Source organism: Chaetura pelagica, unplaced genomic scaffold (assembly GCF_000747805.2).
Source record: "Chaetura pelagica isolate M959 unplaced genomic scaffold, ChaPel_1.0 scaffold17, whole genome shotgun sequence".
Taxonomy (NCBI): domain Eukaryota; kingdom Metazoa; phylum Chordata; class Aves; order Apodiformes; family Apodidae; genus Chaetura; species Chaetura pelagica.
The window spans coordinates 6837262-6858291 of NW_009970726.1; the positions used below are offsets into that span (position 1 = coordinate 6837262).

At 35.2% G+C, this 21030-nt stretch overlaps 1 protein-coding gene across 1 annotated transcript in view; it reads right to left on the reverse strand.

The window, feature by feature from the left end:
- Window positions 1–3191: 3191 nt before the first annotated feature.
- The window catches only part of CUL2 (cullin 2), a 44717-nt gene continuing 26878 nt past the window's right edge, over window positions 3192–21030 (reverse strand). The window contains exons 11-20 of the mRNA XM_010006982.1: window positions 19772–19831; window positions 19294–19422; window positions 19115–19201; window positions 18543–18695; window positions 18082–18159; window positions 15647–15713; window positions 14289–14491; window positions 11719–11820; window positions 10947–11063; window positions 3192–3660 (exon numbers count right to left, since the gene is read on the reverse strand). Of these exons, the coding sequence (XP_010005284.1) occupies window positions 3529–3660; window positions 10947–11063; window positions 11719–11820; window positions 14289–14491; window positions 15647–15713; window positions 18082–18159; window positions 18543–18695; window positions 19115–19201; window positions 19294–19422; window positions 19772–19831 (1128 nt within the window). The 3' untranslated portion in view covers window positions 3192–3528. The remainder of the gene's footprint in view (window positions 3661–10946; window positions 11064–11718; window positions 11821–14288; window positions 14492–15646; window positions 15714–18081; window positions 18160–18542; window positions 18696–19114; window positions 19202–19293; window positions 19423–19771; window positions 19832–21030) is intronic.

The window sequence follows — 21030 nt, forward strand, 5'->3', positions numbered from 1 at the left end:
GGTGACCCTGTCAGCACCTCTGCAGTCTCCCAACACACACACAACTCTGACCTACCACTTCAGACGACTTACTCAGCTATATTGCAATCAGCTAAAGACACCACGTCTTAAGACATAAATGCATTCTAAAAATCTAGGTATCAGGGCAGTGGTATAAAATACATAAATATGGAATAAGTATTTAGTGCCCTTCATTTTTTATTGCCCTTTATGCACCCTTAGCAAAATCCACATAAGGAAAACTACCACTTCTTTATGCATTTCCTCATTCACTATAGAAAGTTTACTATACCCTCCCAGAAGACACATGAATGCGATGCCACTTAAGAGACAGCAATAACCTGAGAGTTGCAGATAAACCTTTCCTACAGTGAAGAACTAGAAAAAAGAAGGAAAAAGCTCTCCCACAAAAGGTTTTTTTCCTTTAAAATTAATCCTTGATCTGTGGACTTCCAGTAGTCAATGAGACATCATTCTCTAGAATTAAACCAGTTTCTTCCCATGAAAAATTAAAAATGCATGGCATTTTCAGATGTTTACTCTTTTAATAATGGGCTTCCCCCATTAATACTCATTAGCACTTTGTATTTTGAAATGACACTTGCCTCCAGATTTATTTAGAATCATAGAATCATCAAGGTTGGAAAAGACCTTCAAGATCATCCAGTCTAACTACCCACCTTACAACCCCTAACCACTAAACCATCTCCCAAAGCACCATGTCCAGCACCATGTCCACCTGTTTTTGAACACCTCCAGGGATGGTGCCTCCACCACCTCTCTGGGCAGCCTGTTCCAACGCCTCACCACTTTCTGTGAAGAAATTTTTCCTAATACCCAATCTGAACCTCCCCTGGCACCAGCTTGTAGCACCACACTACAAGCTGCATGACTGTGTGCCAGCAATGACTTCAGTGACTTACCCCAGCTACAGAGAGCTGAATCTTTGCACTGCTTTTTTCCTTAGGGGGAAGGTGTGAGTTATGAAGTAAAACTCAAAAGGTTTCCCAGCTATAGCCATGTTTCCCAAGAGGCACTGAAAAGACTGAGTTTGTATATAATTATGACAGCCGTTGTGTGGGGATGCCAACTGCACTGAAACATATGAATGTTTTTAACTCCCTAAACATGTCTCAACTCAGCAGTATGCTTATCTAAAAAACAAAATATTACTTTTGATGTTTTAGGTATGCAGAAATTCAGATAAGGTAATGCTAAAACTTTACACGTTTGGGCTAGAGCAGTAGTTTTTGTTTTGTCTATGAAGTATTCTGAAAGTACATTTGTTCAGGCTTTTTTCAAACTCAAGTCTTAAAATTTTGCTACTGCAATCACTATTTAAAGCTTTTATTAACCCTTTTATGAAGAAACACGCTTAAGATCTGTTGACTTACACACAAGTTACAAAATAAAACACATTTGTTTCCAGAAGCTTTGGTGTTACAGTTTGTTTTCTGGAGAAAGGATCTGATGATACAATGATCAGACAATATTTTTTCTGTTGTGTCACAGAATATTCCCTCTATTCTATTTTTTTCTGTTGTAAGAAGTAATGAATTACTTTTTATAAAGCATGAAAGTGTTTCACATTGAAGTAGATGAAAAGTAGCTCCAGTCAAAATTTATGCTAATGTCTTCTCCTGTTTGCTACACTTGGTGACCCTGTCAGCACCTCTGCAGTCTCCCAACACACACACAACTCTGACCTACCACTTCAGACGACTTACTCAGCTATATTGCAATCAGCTAAAGACACCACGTCTTAAGACATAAATGCATTCTAAAAATCTAGGTATCAGGGCAGTGGTATAAAATACATAAATATGGAATAAGTATTTAGTGCCCTTCATTTTTTATTGCCCTTTATGCACCCTTAGCAAAATCCACATAAGGAAAACTACCACTTCTTTATGCATTTCCTCATTCACTATAGAAAGTTTACTATACCCTCCCAGAAGACACATGAATGCGATGCCACTTAAGAGACAGCAATAACCTGAGAGTTGCAGATAAACCTTTCCTACAGTGAAGAACTAGAAAAAAGAAGGAAAAAGCTCTCCCACAAAAGGTTTTTTTCCTTTAAAATTAATCCTTGATCTGTGGACTTCCAGTAGTCAATGAGACATCATGCAACCTAAAAAAATATTCCAAATAAGATATATCTACATATATATTTTTATATGCACACAAATACAATTTCGCAAAAATAGAACATTCAAAGTTAACTTAATATTTCTCTTGTCAATGATAATTGCAGGCATAGCCATTAGGAAGCTCTTTTCCACGGCAGGCATTCAGTGTGCTCATACACTTGAATGTTCTTAAACTCCAATTACTTCCAGTGGTAGATTTAGTACCTTTTAAAATTATACTTTGCTTATATGAGAGTGAACAGTCACTAGACAACCCCTGAAAAACAACACAGGACATGAAATACCCCATGGACTTCTTGTCCCACCCAAATCACTGGAACTCTACCCAGGGCAGAGGAAAACCAAACATGGCAAATACAACCATATGAGTTAGGAGGGAACAGGAGGAAAAACCACTATGGGCTTATGTGGAAACAAATATTAAGTACCTACCTATGTAGTGCTTCTACTCAATGTGTTAATGAAACACCTTTCAATTACCAGTCTGCTATATTATTTCCCATCAATAGGGTGGTTTCACAAGCTACTGAACTGTATCTTTCATGTTCATGATAACCATTCCTAATTCTTTGTGAAATATATTACTTGAATCCCCTCAAACATCTGTTTATTTTATCTTGTAACATATTCCTGTGGTGTGAGATTAAGAGACACAGAGTAGGCCTCCAGGCACTGAGAATATAAGTTAGCCTAATCTTGACAAAACAAGATGTGCACTTAACCATAAATATTTTTTTTTTATAATCACATCAAACATAACATACCTGGTATTCAGTTTTATAAAAATTAATTCTTACATCAGATCTACTTCTGAGGTTACCCAAACACATAACATTATTTTTACTTTTCCAGGTCTGAATAATATTTACAGACATTAATGCTATATCCATTTCTACAATCATTCCAGACACATTATATAACTTTATTTTTTTATTTGACAAGCAGCAATATCATGTTCGTCATTGTTTTTACATTTTAATGTAGATACAATTATTAGGTTATCTGTCATATTACAATATTTAGGTGTTGGTTTTTTTTACCTTGTCTTAAGATACATTAAAAAACATCAACTGCAAACGTGAAAGGGGAGGGGGAAAAAAAAAGCATGGTACCCAACCAATTTTCCACATTTCAGCAATACTTCACTCATTCTTTTAGTAAAGTTTTAAGAAATGTCATAATGACATGAGCTTGAAATATCTATAGGCATTTTCATTGACGCTCATGACATGGCACTGGTGATGTTGTAAACAGCAGAAAAACAGGGGCTGCCAAGTGACCAATTATGGAGGCACAGGCCTGCCTCTTCCCACAGGAACACACCAAACAGTGACAGCAATGATCTCCTTACAATCATACCTGCAGGATAGCAATATCATGCTACATAACTGTACTCGTCTGCAGAGGCCTGGCTTCGCTCTATGTATTGTTTGTCTATCAGGACTTCAATACACTTCTTAATCATGCTGATACTTGGGTTAAACCTAGCCCTTGATTGGCTAATTACCTGGAAAAGAAAGACAAAATTTTTCATTATTTTTTACTTACAACAGTTACAAATGCTATTAATGTTCACTAGGACTTTAAGGCAAATTCACTGTGCTTTTCTTTTAAAGACAGGATTAAACAAACCTGGAATAGTTAATTTACAGTGAATAACAAAGCACCTCTATACATCAGTGTCAGGATACTTAAACTGAGTGAGTCATTGGTTAGTTTGACTGCTTGATAACCAGATATTCTCACTCCTCTTACTTACTTGCTTGGTCCCAGTAGAAATGAAGAGAAATATTCAGGTTAAAAATTAATCTGATATTAACACATTTCTTCACTTTATTTTTATCACAGTTTAAGCAAAGTGAAAATTTTGTAAAAGCCTATGTGCCTTTCCATGCTCGCCCTGCTAACTGACTTCTCTTCCAAGACTAGATCCCTTTTTACTTGTTTGTGTGCTTTTGTCATTCTAGAATATTTAATTTATGGACTCATTAATTTTGCTTTCGTTACATCAGTCTTACTTGGAAATTGAATGCCTGAAAAATGTGTTAATTTTAGTTTTTATTATAGCTCATGCCATTCTGAATGGTTAAATTTCACTTGATTCCATTTTTCAAAACTGCCTCTAAAGTTGAACACAATTTTTCTCCCATCCATCACCACTTTTGTTATCATAAAAAGAGAAGACATTTTCATTTAACAAAGATTCACGAAACTTTTGGGTTTTTATAGCATTAAAAAGACTGTTAGAAGACATAGTACGTAGCAAATTTCAACAATTCTGATGATATTGTTATAATAAAATCTTGTTAATTCTTAAATAGCACAGTTTAAGTATCTTAAAAACGCAATCTAACTTCAGATATTCCACTACAGTAGACAATAAGATTTGCAAGAAAAAAATAACAATTATTTTTCAGAAAGTTTGCTGAACAGTCCTAGATAATACTCTTAATCACAAAAGAGACAGTCCAAGTAGCAATAATTTCGTAAACTTACACTACTTTGCTGCTGCTGCAGCTTTCAGGATATGAGCTGTGAGCTGGACTTGCTTTGTTTTGTCAAAGTTCCAGCCCATGTACACCTGGTCCTGGAAGGATTTCAAATGGCTCAGCTGCCTGAAAGGTGTAAATGGAGTCCCCCTACTGCTTGCCTCCTTTCCTATACAGTTTGAGACAGTGAAGGTGAACCTCTCTTGCTTCAGCCACTGAAGGTAGCCCTAAAATTTGGGGAGTTCTATCTGGAGCTTTGCAATACATACAGTAAAAAAAAAAATATTGTAAAAAGAAATCTTAACTATGCATTGTGGAAGAAACTGCTGCTGCAGGCAAAACTTTAGATGTCTCTTAATAGTTCTCAGTTTTGCCTGTTCTCTTGTGGAGAAGAGGAGGAAGTGGTGTGTGGTAACAGACTATCTATTAACTTGGAAAATTTGTCACATTTTACTTTCATGGCAAACCTGTAGCAAAGAAAATTGGTATTACTTTCTCCTCTATACTTCCTAGCAATGGTGAGTTAAAAAAAAGATCTTCCTACTCAAGTGTCACAATGTATTTTGTCTATAGCTTCTTAATTGTTCTGTAAAGAAAGTGATTTTTATTTCAGCTGAATTTCCTGTTTTCTTTACAACTTCTCATCCCTGGCTTTGTCCAAGCTCTGGAGCTTCTTGGAGCCCTCTGTGAGCCAACAGAACTCACCAGGTAGAACCACCCAGCAAAGCAAACAAAAAGCTCAAAAGAGCAAGTTTTGTTGGGCTAGCAGCCAAAGGTCTGGAATGTTCCACAGCAGTACAAATGAGAAGAAACTTGGTATTAACAAGCTAGTAGATTTGCTCAGATTTCATCTAACTTCAGTCCTACACTCAAACTGATTGTTTATCAACAGACTTCATGTACTTACTTAGGACAGAGAGAACAAAAGATAGAATTCTTATTGGTGGAGTTTTTCTGGGGAGTTGGTTTTGTTTTATCAAAGACAATACAAATAAGAAGGATGGACAGAAATATCTGATGGTCAGACTTAAAAATTTGCTGGGAATGACAGCATTGACCTTTCCTCTCCACAACTCCCACTGATCTTACTCATTTTAAGGGAAAAGTCACCTCATACTGCAAGCAACTGCAGCATGGAGCTGAAATTAAAACTACCAAGGCATATCTAACACAATGCACTATTCATCAAAGACCACATGCTGACATACACAAGCCTACAAAGGGCCTCATGTATTTTCTTGGACACCTCACTGTAAATGAAATGTGTGGTGCTGTAGTCTTAATTGTTAGAATCAGAGCTAACTACATTAAGGCTAGGAGTCTTTCAATCATATCTCTAGTTACCAATACAATCCTGCCCTTATATCTCAGAAAAAAATATTAATGAGGTGACAAAACATTAATCATTCATAGGAAACAGACTTCCTTTCAGAAGATTCATTCTTACTCCTCAAAAAGTCAGAGTAGACATTTAAAGTGAATGCATTCTTTTGAAGTATATAAACATAACGATAAAAGTAGCAAGAACTAAGTATATACGTCACCATACTTGGTAACAATATCACACATTTTAAGAAATAAAAAGGCTCTTGACAGTAAATAAAATCTTACTACAAAGTTGGCAGGGGAAAAAAAATGTTGGACAGTCAAGCTGGTTATGCATCCTCTTACAGGTTTAATAGAAGTGATGGTTATTTAGCTTTTCATAAAGGTCAGTCTACTAAGAAAGTTGAGCATGCTCAACTTGGAACCATCTGGCACTTTTGCCTCATTTTGCCTCAGAGCACTGGAACAGACTGCCCAGGGAGGTTGTGGAGTCTCCCTCACTGGAGACATTCAAAACCCACCTGGATGAGTTCCTGTGTGATGTACTCTAGGTGACCCTGCTCTGGCAGGGGGGTTGGACTAGATGATCTCTTGAGGTCCCTTCCAGCCCCTAAGATTCTATGATTCTATGATTCATACAACACGAAGCAAAACAAATTACTGAGCTCAAAGCAGACATAACCAGACAGAATTTCCACTTAACATGAGATTTTAATCTTTGTGTTTAAGCATTAAGTATACAAAACCCTGCCTCCCCACAATTTGCTCTAAAACCTGGCAATAATTTTAAAGTGCCTCACAAACTGTTGAGAAGATACCTGACATTTTAAAGAATCTAGCTCAGGTCCCAGTAACTTTTTAGCTGAGGCAGCATGGAGATCAGCACAAATTAATTCAAAGTGCAAAAAAGAAGGAAAAATTAACCCTAGTGGATTTTTGTACTGCTTCACCTTATTGCTAGAGGTTTCGTAATTGCTCAGTTAAGGCGACATATACTATACTGCAGCACAGATATAAATTATTTGGAATCCTAGCCTTCAGTTTTAAATGCTCTAGTTCACCTAGGACATAGGCAGTATTCAAAATTCAGAAGTCAAGATTAAAGGATAAAGGATATGATTTTCTAAAGTGTTATAAATTTAGTTAAAAGCCAAGCTAAAAAACCAACACTGGTCGATATGGCTGGTGATAGCTAAATGAAGCACCAACTTTACTTAGCTTTTAACTGAGTAACAATAAAAATATCCAACTTTCTTGAAAAACATAAAAAAGTTCCTGATTTCAACAGACTGTTCTATTCTGCAAGCTCAAGAGCAAAACACAGCAGAGACGTGTCAGATAGTGCCTCCCAAGTTAAACAAAGGAAGAAGCAACCAGAAAGGATTTTGTTTCCAAAACGTAGAATCATAGAATCACAGAATGGTTAAGGTTGGAAGGGACCCCGGATCATCAGGTTCTAACTCCCTTGCTACGAGCAGGGACACCTCACACCAAATCAGGCTGCACAAGCCTCATCCAGCCTGGCCTTAAACAACTCCAGGGAGGGGGCACCAACAACCACCCTAGGCAACCTATTCCAGTGCCTTACTACCCTCATGGCAAATAATTTCTTCCTGATGTCTAACTTGACTCTCCGTTCTTTCAGTTTAAAAATATTACATCTTGTCCTGTCACTGCCCTCTCTGCTGAAAAACTCCTTCCCAGCTTTCCTCTAGCTACAGATACTAGAAGGCAGCTATAAGGTCTTCCTCGAGCCTTGCCTTCTCCAGGCTGAACAGCCCCAACTCTCTCACAGCCTGGCTTCGTAGCAGAGCTGCTCCATAAAAATTCGTAATCTATTCCACCCTTATAAGCTGGTCTGAAGCAAAGCACACTTTGAAAACTCTTTCTAAATATCAGAAAGTAGGAAGAAAAAAGTATTTTCAAAGATGAAACAGGGCCTGTTGACCATTTTACAGTTTTAAATGTAAATTCTTACAGGATTTCATCATAATTGCATGGATGGTTTAAGTAACAGAAAACCAAATAACCAAAGATTGTGAGAATAATCAGGACCTAAGCTGGCTCATTTTTTAGACATTCAAAATCAGATTTCTTAAATTAAGCTTGCTTTCAGAGTATTTGTGCACGAGCACTATCTCAGTACCCAAAACCTTTAAGATACCTCACATTGCAAGTTCTGGGCTTACAAGCTCTCTGTAGCTGCTTATTTCTTTCAGGAAACAAAAATTAAGTAGTGGGTGTGGTAAAGTTTCCTCCATCCCCATAAGCACACAGCAGATACCAAAATGGCTGAATGCCTCTTCAACTCCATGCTCAAAATGGCATGCTAACTCTCCCACCAGTCTGTTCTGACATTGTCCAGCAAAGCTCAGGAGACATAAGAATGACTGTCCTGGAAGGCTGAGAAAACTGTAACTGGGAACTGGTTGGTAGGAGCAAAGGGTAGGTTGGAATAAGAAATACAATTACGCAGGCAACTTGCACAGATGGGAAAATGTGAGAAAATCAAAAGAAGTAACACTGCCTTCCCAGCCAGGTCTGTGACAGTTCACAGATCATTAATCTAGAACCTAAAAACTCTAGACAACTCTTCGACTAAATGGGAAAGAGAGAACAAGAAATGCCTGTCTACATACTCAGACAACTTTTAAAATTTACGCCATGAATTAGAATAAAATCATGATTAGTGCTCAAAATTGGTTAGGTGCGTCTGTGGAAATTCCATACCTAGAATATCCATACTCAGGTTTTCAACCTAGAGCTCTGGCAATGATTCTTATAGGTTACAACATCTGTCAACACAGAAGCAGCCAACAGGAAAAAGCAAGCACAGAGGCACTTCATTTTTTTTACATAGAAGGGTTTTGTCCTGCATATTTTCATCAAATCATACCTAAGAAGAGGATTTTATCTTACCTCCTGAATAAGAGCATTATGTCGCAAAACTTTACGTGCTTTCATGATACGGACTATAGCAGCTTGAAGATACATTTTTCTGTCTTCATCTACAGCACTTCTGGTCTGCTCCATCTCCTGCAACATAGAAAGAACAATAATGCTTAGAATATAGTAAGATCAATAAATATTTCATAAAACTATCCCAAATCTATACTTTTTAGTTTATTAAAAATGGTCAAATAATACAAAAATATAGGTGAAGTTCAATTCCAAAGTACTTCCATAAATCAAGAATACCAGGTTTCATGAAAGTCAGCAGGACCAACACTGGTCGATATGGCTGGTGATAGCTAAATGAAGCACCAACTTTACTTAGCTTTTAACTGAGTAACAATAAAAATATCCAACTTTCTTGAAAAACATAAAAAAGTTCCTGATTTCAACAGACTGTTCTATTCTGCAAGCTCAAGAGCAAAACACAGCAGAGACGTGTCAGATAGTGCCTCCCAAGTTAAACAAAGGAAGAAGCAACCAGAAAGGATTTTGTTTCCAAAACGTAGAATCATAGAATCACAGAATGGTTAAGGTTGGAAGGGACCCCGGATCATCAGGTTCTAACTCCCTTGCTACGAGCAGGGACACCTCACACCAAATCAGGCTGCACAAGCCTCATCCAGCCTGGCCTTAAACAACTCCAGGGAGGGGGCACCAACAACCACCCTAGGCAACCTATTCCAGTGCCTTACTACCCTCATGGCAAATAATTTCTTCCTGATGTCTAACTTGACTCTCCGTTCTTTCAGTTTAAAAATATTACATCTTGTCCTGTCACTGCCCTCTCTGCTGAAAAACTCCTTCCCAGCTTTCCTCTAGCTACAGATACTAGAAGGCAGCTATAAGGTCTTCCTCGAGCCTTGCCTTCTCCAGGCTGAACAGCCCCAACTCTCTCACAGCCTGGCTTCGTAGCAGAGCTGCTCCATAAAAATTCGTAATCTATTCCACCCTTATAAGCTGGTCTGAAGCAAAGCACACTTTGAAAACTCTTTCTAAATATCAGAAAGTAGGAAGAAAAAAGTATTTTCAAAGATGAAACAGGGCCTGTTGACCATTTTACAGTTTTAAATGTAAATTCTTACAGGATTTCATCATAATTGCATGGATGGTTTAAGTAACAGAAAACCAAATAACCAAAGATTGTGAGAATAATCAGGACCTAAGCTGGCTCATTTTTTAGACATTCAAAATCAGATTTCTTAAATTAAGCTTGCTTTCAGAGTATTTGTGCACGAGCACTATCTCAGTACCCAAAACCTTTAAGATACCTCACATTGCAAGTTCTGGGCTTACAAGCTCTCTGTAGCTGCTTATTTCTTTCAGGAAACAAAAATTAAGTAGTGGGTGTGGTAAAGTTTCCTCCATCCCCATAAGCACACAGCAGATACCAAAATGGCTGAATGCCTCTTCAACTCCATGCTCAAAATGGCATGCTAACTCTCCCACCAGTCTGTTCTGACATTGTCCAGCAAAGCTCAGGAGACATAAGAATGACTGTCCTGGAAGGCTGAGAAAACTGTAACTGGGAACTGGTTGGTAGGAGCAAAGGGTAGGTTGGAATAAGAAATACAATTACGCAGGCAACTTGCACAGATGGGAAAATGTGAGAAAATCAAAAGAAGTAACACTGCCTTCCCAGCCAGGTCTGTGACAGTTCACAGATCATTAATCTAGAACCTAAAAACTCTAGACAACTCTTCGACTAAATGGGAAAGAGAGAACAAGAAATGCCTGTCTACATACTCAGACAACTTTTAAAATTTACGCCATGAATTAGAATAAAATCATGATTAGTGCTCAAAATTGGTTAGGTGCGTCTGTGGAAATTCCATACCTAGAATATCCATACTCAGGTTTTCAACCTAGAGCTCTGGCAATGATTCTTATAGGTTACAACATCTGTCAACACAGAAGCAGCCAACAGGAAAAAGCAAGCACAGAGGCACTTCATTTTTTTTACATAGAAGGGTTTTGTCCTGCATATTTTCATCAAATCATACCTAAGAAGAGGATTTTATCTTACCTCCTGAATAAGAGCATTATGTCGCAAAACTTTACGTGCTTTCATGATACGGACTATAGCAGCTTGAAGATACATTTTTCTGTCTTCATCTACAGCACTTCTGGTCTGCTCCATCTCCTGCAACATAGAAAGAACAATAATGCTTAGAATATAGTAAGATCAATAAATATTTCATAAAACTATCCCAAATCTATACTTTTTAGTTTATTAAAAATGGTCAAATAATACAAAAATATAGGTGAAGTTCAATTCCAAAGTACTTCCATAAATCAAGAATAACAAAAAAAAGAAAGGCAGGCAGAATTCACCATAATGTATTGTGTTTGGCAGCACATCTGGCTCTTGTAGAAAATCCTACATCTTAGGAGATAGAGAGGGAACAGCGGAGTTTATTTTCATTGCCAAACGACATAAAACCATAGGAAAAGAGTTGATTGGTTCGGCTGCTCCTGGAATACGGTGCTTTTATAAACACAATCAACAAAAGTTTCATTAGATAATAGAAGCTAAATGTCAGTTCCATTTGGTACAAGAGGAATAGCTCTCCTTTGCCTTTCTTTTCTACTTTCTTATTCTTTATTCCATCTTCTGCCTGTATTTTAAGTACAATAACATTTAAAGTGCTTAAGCTTTAAACTTAAACAATTTATTTAGGGTGATGTAAATCTTATACAGTGACTCTTATATCTGCTTACACCAAACCAATGCAATAAATAAAATTTTAGAAAAATAGGCTAAGTTGTTGAAGCTAAAAACACCAAATCATACTTGCCTGTGGTGTGTCTTTCTGCATTGATGTAGTAATTTTAAATTTTGTTCGTTTACTGCTGAAGCTCATATTTAATGAAAAAGTAGACTCTGCCTCTATATCTTCCTGCAATAAAGAATCTTTTTTTAAAAATCAGATGTGGAAACAGGAAATTATACCGATTTACTTTGAAAAATCAGTCAGCATCTTGCATACACTTAAATAATCTTAGATTTGTAGCCAGAAACTCTAAAATGCCACTTGAAGCAGGTCAATTTTTTAAGCTACAGTTTAACCTAGAAATCAAGTCTATTGTAGATAATAATATAAACAACACTGATATACAGGAGTTTTGTTAACCATATTCAAGTAATTTCTGTTTTAATACTTCAACAGCCTATCTTAGTTGCAAACACTTTCCATTTAAACTAATTTTCTCCCTGCAAAGAAAATAGGATTTGCATTATTTATGGCAGAACCTCAAGTGAGAATAGTTGCTTTCACAACTATTATTGATGTTGCCTTCCAGAACTTAAGGAAAAAAATCTAAGCACTTTGTTATAGCAGAAAGAGTTAACAAGCTGCAAATTATGCAGTTTAATATCTATCTGTACATTTCTAATTTTTCCTGTTAAAATCTCAATTCTTTTTCACATGAAAAAGTCTGTTTCTTTCAATAAATGATAACTACTCCCTGCAGACCAAACACCTTTACATTCAACTAACAGGATGACCTGACTGATCTTTGCAGTTTCCAGGCACGAGAACAAGTATTGGCAATTTCCAGCACAATAAAGAGCTTCTTAGACTTTGGAATTTTGCCAAACCATGGCTGCTTCCAGTGCAAATACTTCAGTAAACACAGTCAATATTTATCTAAATATATATTCAAAACAATATTAATTCTAATTTTACATTCCACAAGTATTCTTTATTATAATATTTTATAATATCCAGGTACAGCATAGAAAATGTAACATGAAAGTGCAAAAACCAACAGCTTTAAAAATATAAGCTAACATTAAATTCTAGCATTATTCTGCTGACATGGTTGAGTATAAACAAAAATAAATTGTTTTGTACACGAACTCAAAAAACATGATTCTAACAAATCAATATTTTGCCAAAAGTTGTCTTTTTTTCTTATTTTTTTTCCCTCTTTCAAAAAAGAACAAAACAAACAAAAGCAAACCACCATACATAATACACTGTACTTTTCTGTGTGGCTCAGGTACAGTTAAGTTAGCGTATTTCATTTCACTGCTTAAGCCACTAAAATTCTTGGGCTTATTCAATAAGTAAGCTGATAGACTGTCTACAGATCAGCTTTCACATTGCTGGATGGAGTACAAGGAAAACAGAATTAGCAGGGATGTTTGAATACAATAGTCTGGAAGTCAGAGAACCCAAAAATGCCATGGTAAACTGGGAAAGGTAAAAGGGTTGTAAAGCTATACCACTCTTCAATTACCTATTCTTAAAAGAACTGGACAAACCTTATATAACAGACATAAAGAAATGTAAATCCTTTAAATAACGGGCAACTTTCTAAGATTATGAAAAATATCACTGTTTTCCGTAATAGCTCCCAGTGTCCTATTTCACTCATGGTTTAAATGACATCTTCCCAGCCACTGTTGCAACCTGAGCTCACTTCTAGATACTGGTAGGAAGTCCTACGCTTCAGCCAAGCACCACATCTTCCTTGTGATCTCACTTTCCATTTTTAGAATATTTTCCTTGTTAAAAAAAAAACAACAAACCAAACTACCTATCAGAGCAGCTTTGTATTTCTTCCAAAAGTGAATTGGAGAGCTTATCTCAGCTTCTTCTGACTGATACTGTCTGACTAACTTGGGCTTTCTGGGCTAGCTGGAAGCACACACCAAAGTCTGCATGGCATGCACAGACACCTCTGTAGTGTTTCTTACAGAACACACCTCTGCACCCTTCACTGTATGGACAAAAGAGGAATTGGTTTCATGTATAGAAGCATGAGGCAGAATCAGAAACAGAATCTATATCATCCATTGCCTTAACCACAAACAAAGCTCAGGTATTAGTGGAATTCCATGAAACTCATTGTATGATACTGAGTTTGGCAAAATGCAGCAAAAATCCTCTCACACAAATCCTCCTAGTATCTGTCAGCAAGGAACAACCTGGTTGCTGTTACTTTCAGTCTCTTAACCCCACACAATTTTTTTTTAAGGTCTCTATAGGATTCTTTGGTTTGCTAGTTAGGCTCCTTCTCATGACTCAGTACAAATTTGAAAGTGATGTATTTAAAGAGTACTCCCCTCCCACAGCAATGACTCTAAAGACAAATGGAGAAAATGCAAAAATGAACAGTCCTAGCACTACTACCTTTTCAGCATACATGCCATTCTAGGCATAGAGATCCTATGTGACACAGATAGTCTGTTTCCTCCTGTCTCTTTATAAATACAGATTTGTAATTGTTCACAAGAGTCAATACTACAGTTTAGGGGAAAAAAAGCAAACAGCAGATTCTTCTGTCTTAAAGAAGTCCTCAATAAGTATCAGAACCACAAAACTGAAAACATGAAACTTTTTATATCATCACTGCTTACCTTGTCTGAGTCATGGTTGATCATTTTGACATCAAGTAAGGATTTGATGGTTTTTGTCAGCTCCTTGTCATTCATTTGCGTACTATCCTGAAGCTCCTTGTAACTGACAGTTTCACTGTTGTTGAAGGCAAGCAACACTGCCATTTGGTATGTTGTGACCATCGCTACGTAAGGTTTGCACAAATAATTCATTTTGACTTCACCTGTAATGATACGAATAGTATTTAATAAACTGATGAAATGTGCTGAAAAGTCATCTGAAGCCTAATTACTAGAGCTCCTCATGTATTTCCAGACATTCAATTCACATTTAAGGATGAATTTAACACTTGGAATGGGAAGATGAAAACTGATGTTATGAATTTACAGGTATAGATTGTGGTCTGCAACAAAACCCCCTCTGATTACCTAGAAAAACAGTGCTTTCAAGAAAAGGAAACCTATGGTGTTGAATTTCAATAATGCAATCTAATTTATAGTAATAAAAAAAGGAAATTCCAAACAGCCTCAAAGCATTGCAATGCATAAACTCCAATTAGAAGTAGCTTACACACAATAGTGATTAAAGGAAAATTGTTGCAAGGAAAGATTTTAAAAAAAACCAACAAACCACAAAAAAAATTGTCCATTACATTAATTTTTTTCACAATATTATTATACTCCCCTAAAATAACATCTAAAAAAAAAAGCAAGCACTGAAAAAATCTGCCTGAAAACAGATTTAGATTTTCTGTGTGAAGGTGAGTATGAGTTAATAGCAGCCTTCTATTATCAGAACCAAATTTTCATTACATTATATTGTATGTTAGTCTGGTTTTATCTCCACTACGTATGTTGTGGTTATCAGTCATTAAAGCCTGATACTGAAAGCACTAAAAATAAAATACAATTGGCTGACTCTTACTAAATTAGGCTATAATTTTTAATATATATCTTCTAAGATGTTTTTTAACATACATTCTATATAAGAAATATAAATATATATATGTATTTACTTAGATACATACATATCTGAGTAAAACAGTATTCTGAAAATTATGTCATATTCAGCTAAGGGACAGAAACAATTCCAGGGCAATTGTTATTAACTCAGTAGTTCTGCAGTGCCGTTTGCTAGTTAAGAATGTACAACTCTGTTTTTACTTGGATTTAATAAATGACATATAACATATGCAAGTTTACAAAACATAAATATCTGAAATACTAAGCAGCAAATATTAATTTATTAGGCAAAATAAGATAGTTGACTTTATATGCAACATAATGTTCCAACTCCAAATCTGTTGCCATTTGAAAAGGACTTTTAACAAACAATTGTGTTGTATAGAGCATAAGTTTAGCAGAGCATTTATTTTTACCTGTACAAAGGTAATGTAACCAAGTAAGCTTCCTTCCACTAAAATGCTGACTGTAAAATAATTCAAACTGCAAAACAAAATGAACTTCCATTAGTCACACATGTAACTACTTACAATACTTATTATAACACTACCACCTCAGTGAAAATATACTGGGTTTATGTTCACCTTTTTGGATGCAAACAGTGCAGGTCCATTAGTAGCAGCATTTTCCTTTACAAGATGTATGACTGAACATCAACAATTTACTAAGCCACTTGAACATATTAACATATCACTTGGTAACTAAACTAAAAAGATTGTTGACACATTCATACTCCCGATACATAAAATACAGTAGTTAAATAGTGTTCCAAAGAAATATCAACTCTACTGAATTTGAAATAATTTCTTGGGAGGTTTTTGCAAACAATCTTATTCATATTTTTTTATTCTGTTCCTTCCAATTCCATATAAAAACAAGTGTATTTCCATTTTTTTTCACCTTGGAGAAATAATTCTATATTCCATGACTTTGATATCCTATTTAAAATCAATTCAGAAAATCCATTTTACTGATTTTATTTTAACATCCTTCAAAATACATGAAACTTTGCGTAACGGGTATTTCCCACAGTCAGCTCCACACTGATGTTCATGATGAATCTTATCTTACATTCCTGAACATATTTTTAGGGGGAATTCCAAAAGAGCACAGCTGAAACTGGGCACAGGTTTTGCCACCTTCCAATTTGTGTTTTAGGCTAGACACAACTACAGAGTTTGAAAACATGTCAGAATTAATAAGTGACTAGAGATCCCTGGATTTCTTTTGAAACCTTCCAAAACCTATTTTCACAAAAATGCACAGTTATGATTCAGGAAGTAACATTTCAAAGTTGTGCTGACACCAAAAACTTGAACCATCCCCTCAAAGTAAGTGTTTTTAAAATCTTACATGCAAAACAAGTATTAGTAGTACAGCTAATTTATTCCTTTTTATTTATGTTTTTATTTATTCATTTCTATATTCATTTCTTGTCATTATGAGAAATGCTATAATCTGGAAAGCATTTTTTTCCTGATATTTAAATTATACAAAGACACACAAATGTATAGCAGAAGAGGAATATGGAAAAAAATGCCTCTAAACAAGAAAAGGCCTTCAAAAAAACCCTTTAAAAGTCTTCTCTTCTTCAGGGAGCAAAGTTTTGAGTTTGTGCAAGTGAAAATAAGCTTCGCAGTTTGATGTTATAGTGCATAAGTCCGGCAACTGTGAGACCACTTTCCAGAAGACTCTATGAATACAATTCCTAGAAGATTCTTTCAAAGCTATATTAATGGTCATTTAAATGTCATTTTCACCAACTGAGAGTAAGAGAATGGAGGGCACCAGCAAAATAATCTTATTCTTATATATAATCCAGCAACACTGCCACTCCTGGAAAATAGCAACTACATTCCTGGAAACTTGTAAAGAAAGGAGAAAGATAAAGAAAGAGCCCTAGGAAAGGTAAGAAGCACTGGATTTTGAGGAACAATTAAAGACATTCCAGATTGTTTAAAAAACATTCCAAGTTATGCTGACAGGAAGAACAAGAATAATTTCTCCAAAAACTAAAGTGGAAGTTTATGGCAAGGCTTGTAAAAATTGGATTTTATTTAATATGTGAAAAAGCTCCTTCACTGTAGACATCTGAAATAGTAATTTATATAAGACAGCAATTTATGGTATAAAAACTGATTTAAAAATTCTGTTATGTCCAAAAATATGACATTTTTATTGCCTAAAATCTACCTTACCATCAAATGCACTTTGGCAAAGTGTATTTAGGCACATCTATAGCTTAAAATTTACTTAACTAATAAAGCCAGACATATTCTGTATTTTAATGCAAGCACTTTATAGTTAACATTTTTAACACAATAATGTAATAAAAAGTAATAAAATATTCCAGCTCTACAAAGCAGAAATAAACACATAAAAAGAGAATATTTGGCCTAAGTAAAACCTTCACTTCAAGAATTGCTGAAATTAGCCTTAATGAAGTTTGCCTGAAGCTTGATTTTGAATGGCTCCTATGAAATATGAGAAAAGAAATCTGTGTCTGCATTTTAATCTGCTATCAAATCTGTTCAGATTTAATATTAGAAACAAATCTTCTTTTATATAAATACTAGGAATTTGGTTTAAAGCTAAGAAGCAACCCAGTTCATCAGATTGAATTAGTATCTCCCTTATCAATCATGAAGTGGAGAAAGATGTGAAAGAAGTTATGCAAATGCATGCAACAATTCATGTGTCATTTGGGTGACCTTTCCAATTTCACATGGGCTGGAAACAGCCATGATTTATAAACAAAATTAAGCAGCTCAGGTTTTTCTCTGTGATCATCTTTTATTTGGAGTTATTTTATGTTTTCCACATGTTTACAAGAAGCCTCCTACTAACCTACCATCTGTACACTTTTTTCCAGTTCCTGAGGAATTGCAAATGTAGAAGAAGGAGCCTGAGTTAGAGGCCATGCACCAGCCTAAAAGTATCAGGAAAAATAAAAGCATTAATATTTTCATACAAATTTAAAAAAACCCTCCACTATTCAACAGATCTGTAGTGTATAATCCATCATAAGACACTTGACTTAGACCAGAAGTTTTAATGCAAATTTTTACTACTCTTTACACATTTCCCACTAAAGTATTATTTCAAGACAAGAACACATTGCATTTTTCACCATTATTGTTCAGTATGCTAGCAGGTTAATTTTAAAAAGAAAAACTAGAAAAATAAATTATTCTTCTATCATCACAAAGTGTCAATTTCCATATGAGAAGTATTCAAAGTTAGAAAAATTATTAATTTGTTATCAAAACATAAAGTACAAATAATTCAACAGTAATAAACATACATTAGTACCTGCAGAACATATATCTGAAAACTAATTCCCAAATCTATAATTGTGTCCTGGTTTTTGATGAAGTTGTTGAATTTATTGTTGAGATCAGCACTAACACTCATGTCCGTATACATTCGATGGAGCTTGCTGGTAAATTCATAACCACAGGCTTGCTGTAAAGAAATATTGTAACAGCTTTCACAGTGAAAACAGTACTTGTTAAATAAATCACACACATTCACTACTAAAATATGAAAACCTGGTCAGTGGAAGTGTTATAATAATAACAATCAGATTTCGATACATTGATTTATATGAACAATCTTGTTTTACATAACTAAAAAATAGAGCTAGTTTATGAAACTCTTTTATACTTTTCTAATGTAAATATTAGTAATTTGAATGCACTTAATAAAACTACCCAAAAGCTACTTAGCCATAACTTCTGCAGACTACCAAGAAATTACCTCTTCCTCTCAGCTATTGGAAATGGGTTCTACTGATTGCTCAGTTACCTCTGGCACCCTCTGCTGCACCTTCTCACCATTACATACTCCCCTGTTTATTCTGCATTAGAAGATTATCACATTACCTTTAGTTTATTAATCATGGCTTCTTCAGAATCCATAGACATGGACAAACCATGAATTAACCTTTTTGCCAACATTCTGGCATAGAACTGCATAAAAAAAAAGTCAGATATGAGAATTTTTTAAGGCATACCAGTCTTCAAATGCAACATTTTATAATTTATTTAATATAAAAAGTTACCTTTTGGAATACATCTTTGTCATCAATGTATTTGAAAACAGTAATGAAACTTGTAAGTTTGTCTTCTACTTCATTCTCTGTCATTCCTTTCGCTGATTTCTTCAACAAGTTGTCACAGTACTTGGCCAGCTCAAGTTAAGAAAAGAAAAAACAAACCCAAACCTACTTGTCAAGCTTGAGAACAAATGTACACCAAGGTATTCTAAACTTCTACAAAAAATTAAAGTATGAAGTAAGTAATGACAGTCTACAGTCTCATGGGCTATATTAATAGGTAAACAATACATGCCACATTCAAAGACACTTGCATCACTAATGCACACTAATGTGTTCAGGTAAAGTTATTTATTACTAATGAAATACATACCTGAGACTGACTTAGTGTGAGCAATGATATTCATGTAATGGACCCTATGTCAACTAACTTGACAGTTATAAAAATGTATTATTACTTTCTACAAAAATATGCATCACTTACCAACTCAGGTGCTTTGCAGATCGACTTGGGCTCCCTGTAATTAACTACTGATGTCAAAGCCTATATAGGAACACAGAGCAAAGAGAAAAAATATAAAGAAGGAAAACAAATTAAGTTCTGATTAGAAACTTAAATGTAAAAGTAGGAAGATTTTGGGATACATAATGTATGGTCCAAAAAGTATGGATGGAAAGAAAAAGAGGTGTAATTGCAGATAAAGCAGATTTGAGCAGCAGCACATCAACACAGCAGTTTACATCAACAGCATGTATCTTGAGCTGAAAAACATACACGGTGTGCTCACAACAGTAAGGAAGGAAAGATCTTTCAGTTGTCGAGTTTTGTGATAGACTAAAGAGGAGAAAAAAAGTATTGTTGAAAGAGGAAATTCAAAGCAGTGCAGTACAAAAAATACAGTAGCTTAACAAAACCTGAATATGAGGAAAAAAGGGAGGATATAATGCCAGTTTAGAATTGGAAATTGTAAACAAAGATACAGAATCATCAAGATTAGACATATAATATTTAAATTAATGTTTTAAACTAATATGGAACAAAAAATGTTATATGACCACAGTTCCTAGGAATTATGGCTCCTTCTATAGAAAGAAAACATCATTTTTGTTATTACTATAAGGAAGAACTGACAAGCAACTCTTTTGTACAAGGACATTCCAGTATTTGATGATAGGTCCCTGGAAGCCCTGTGAGAAAGGAATTAATGACTTGACAAGAAATATTAAACTCTTTGAAGCTTAAAGCACTCTTTTGCAATAATACTGGAGACAACAATAGCAGTTTTGATATCTACCATGAAAAACTGCCAGGAGATTAAGCTTTTAAATATTTATTGTGATAGAGCTCACTGATGGGAAGAATTGATGTATCTAAGGAAAAAGCACATTGCCTGTGTGCCTGCAAATGTAGCTGTCAATCTCGTACTACTCCATCTTCTGGTACATGACATTAATTGCAATTGAGATAGAAATGTATTACAGTAATGAAACAAGAATTTGTTTAAAATACTAAGTAATAATTTTCTCAATATCACAAATACAGATGGGTAACTACTGCTGATACTTTTACTGGTATTTTCATCAATATGTCTTTCCAGATTAACCTTGGCTGAAAATTATTAAAACTACAACCCTTACTACAAACTGCAATCACTGTGAACACTACAATAGAGCAATAAAATGTATGCATAAATCCTTTGACAGGACATTATAGATAGAAAAGTAGCAAGTGGAAAAAGAAGA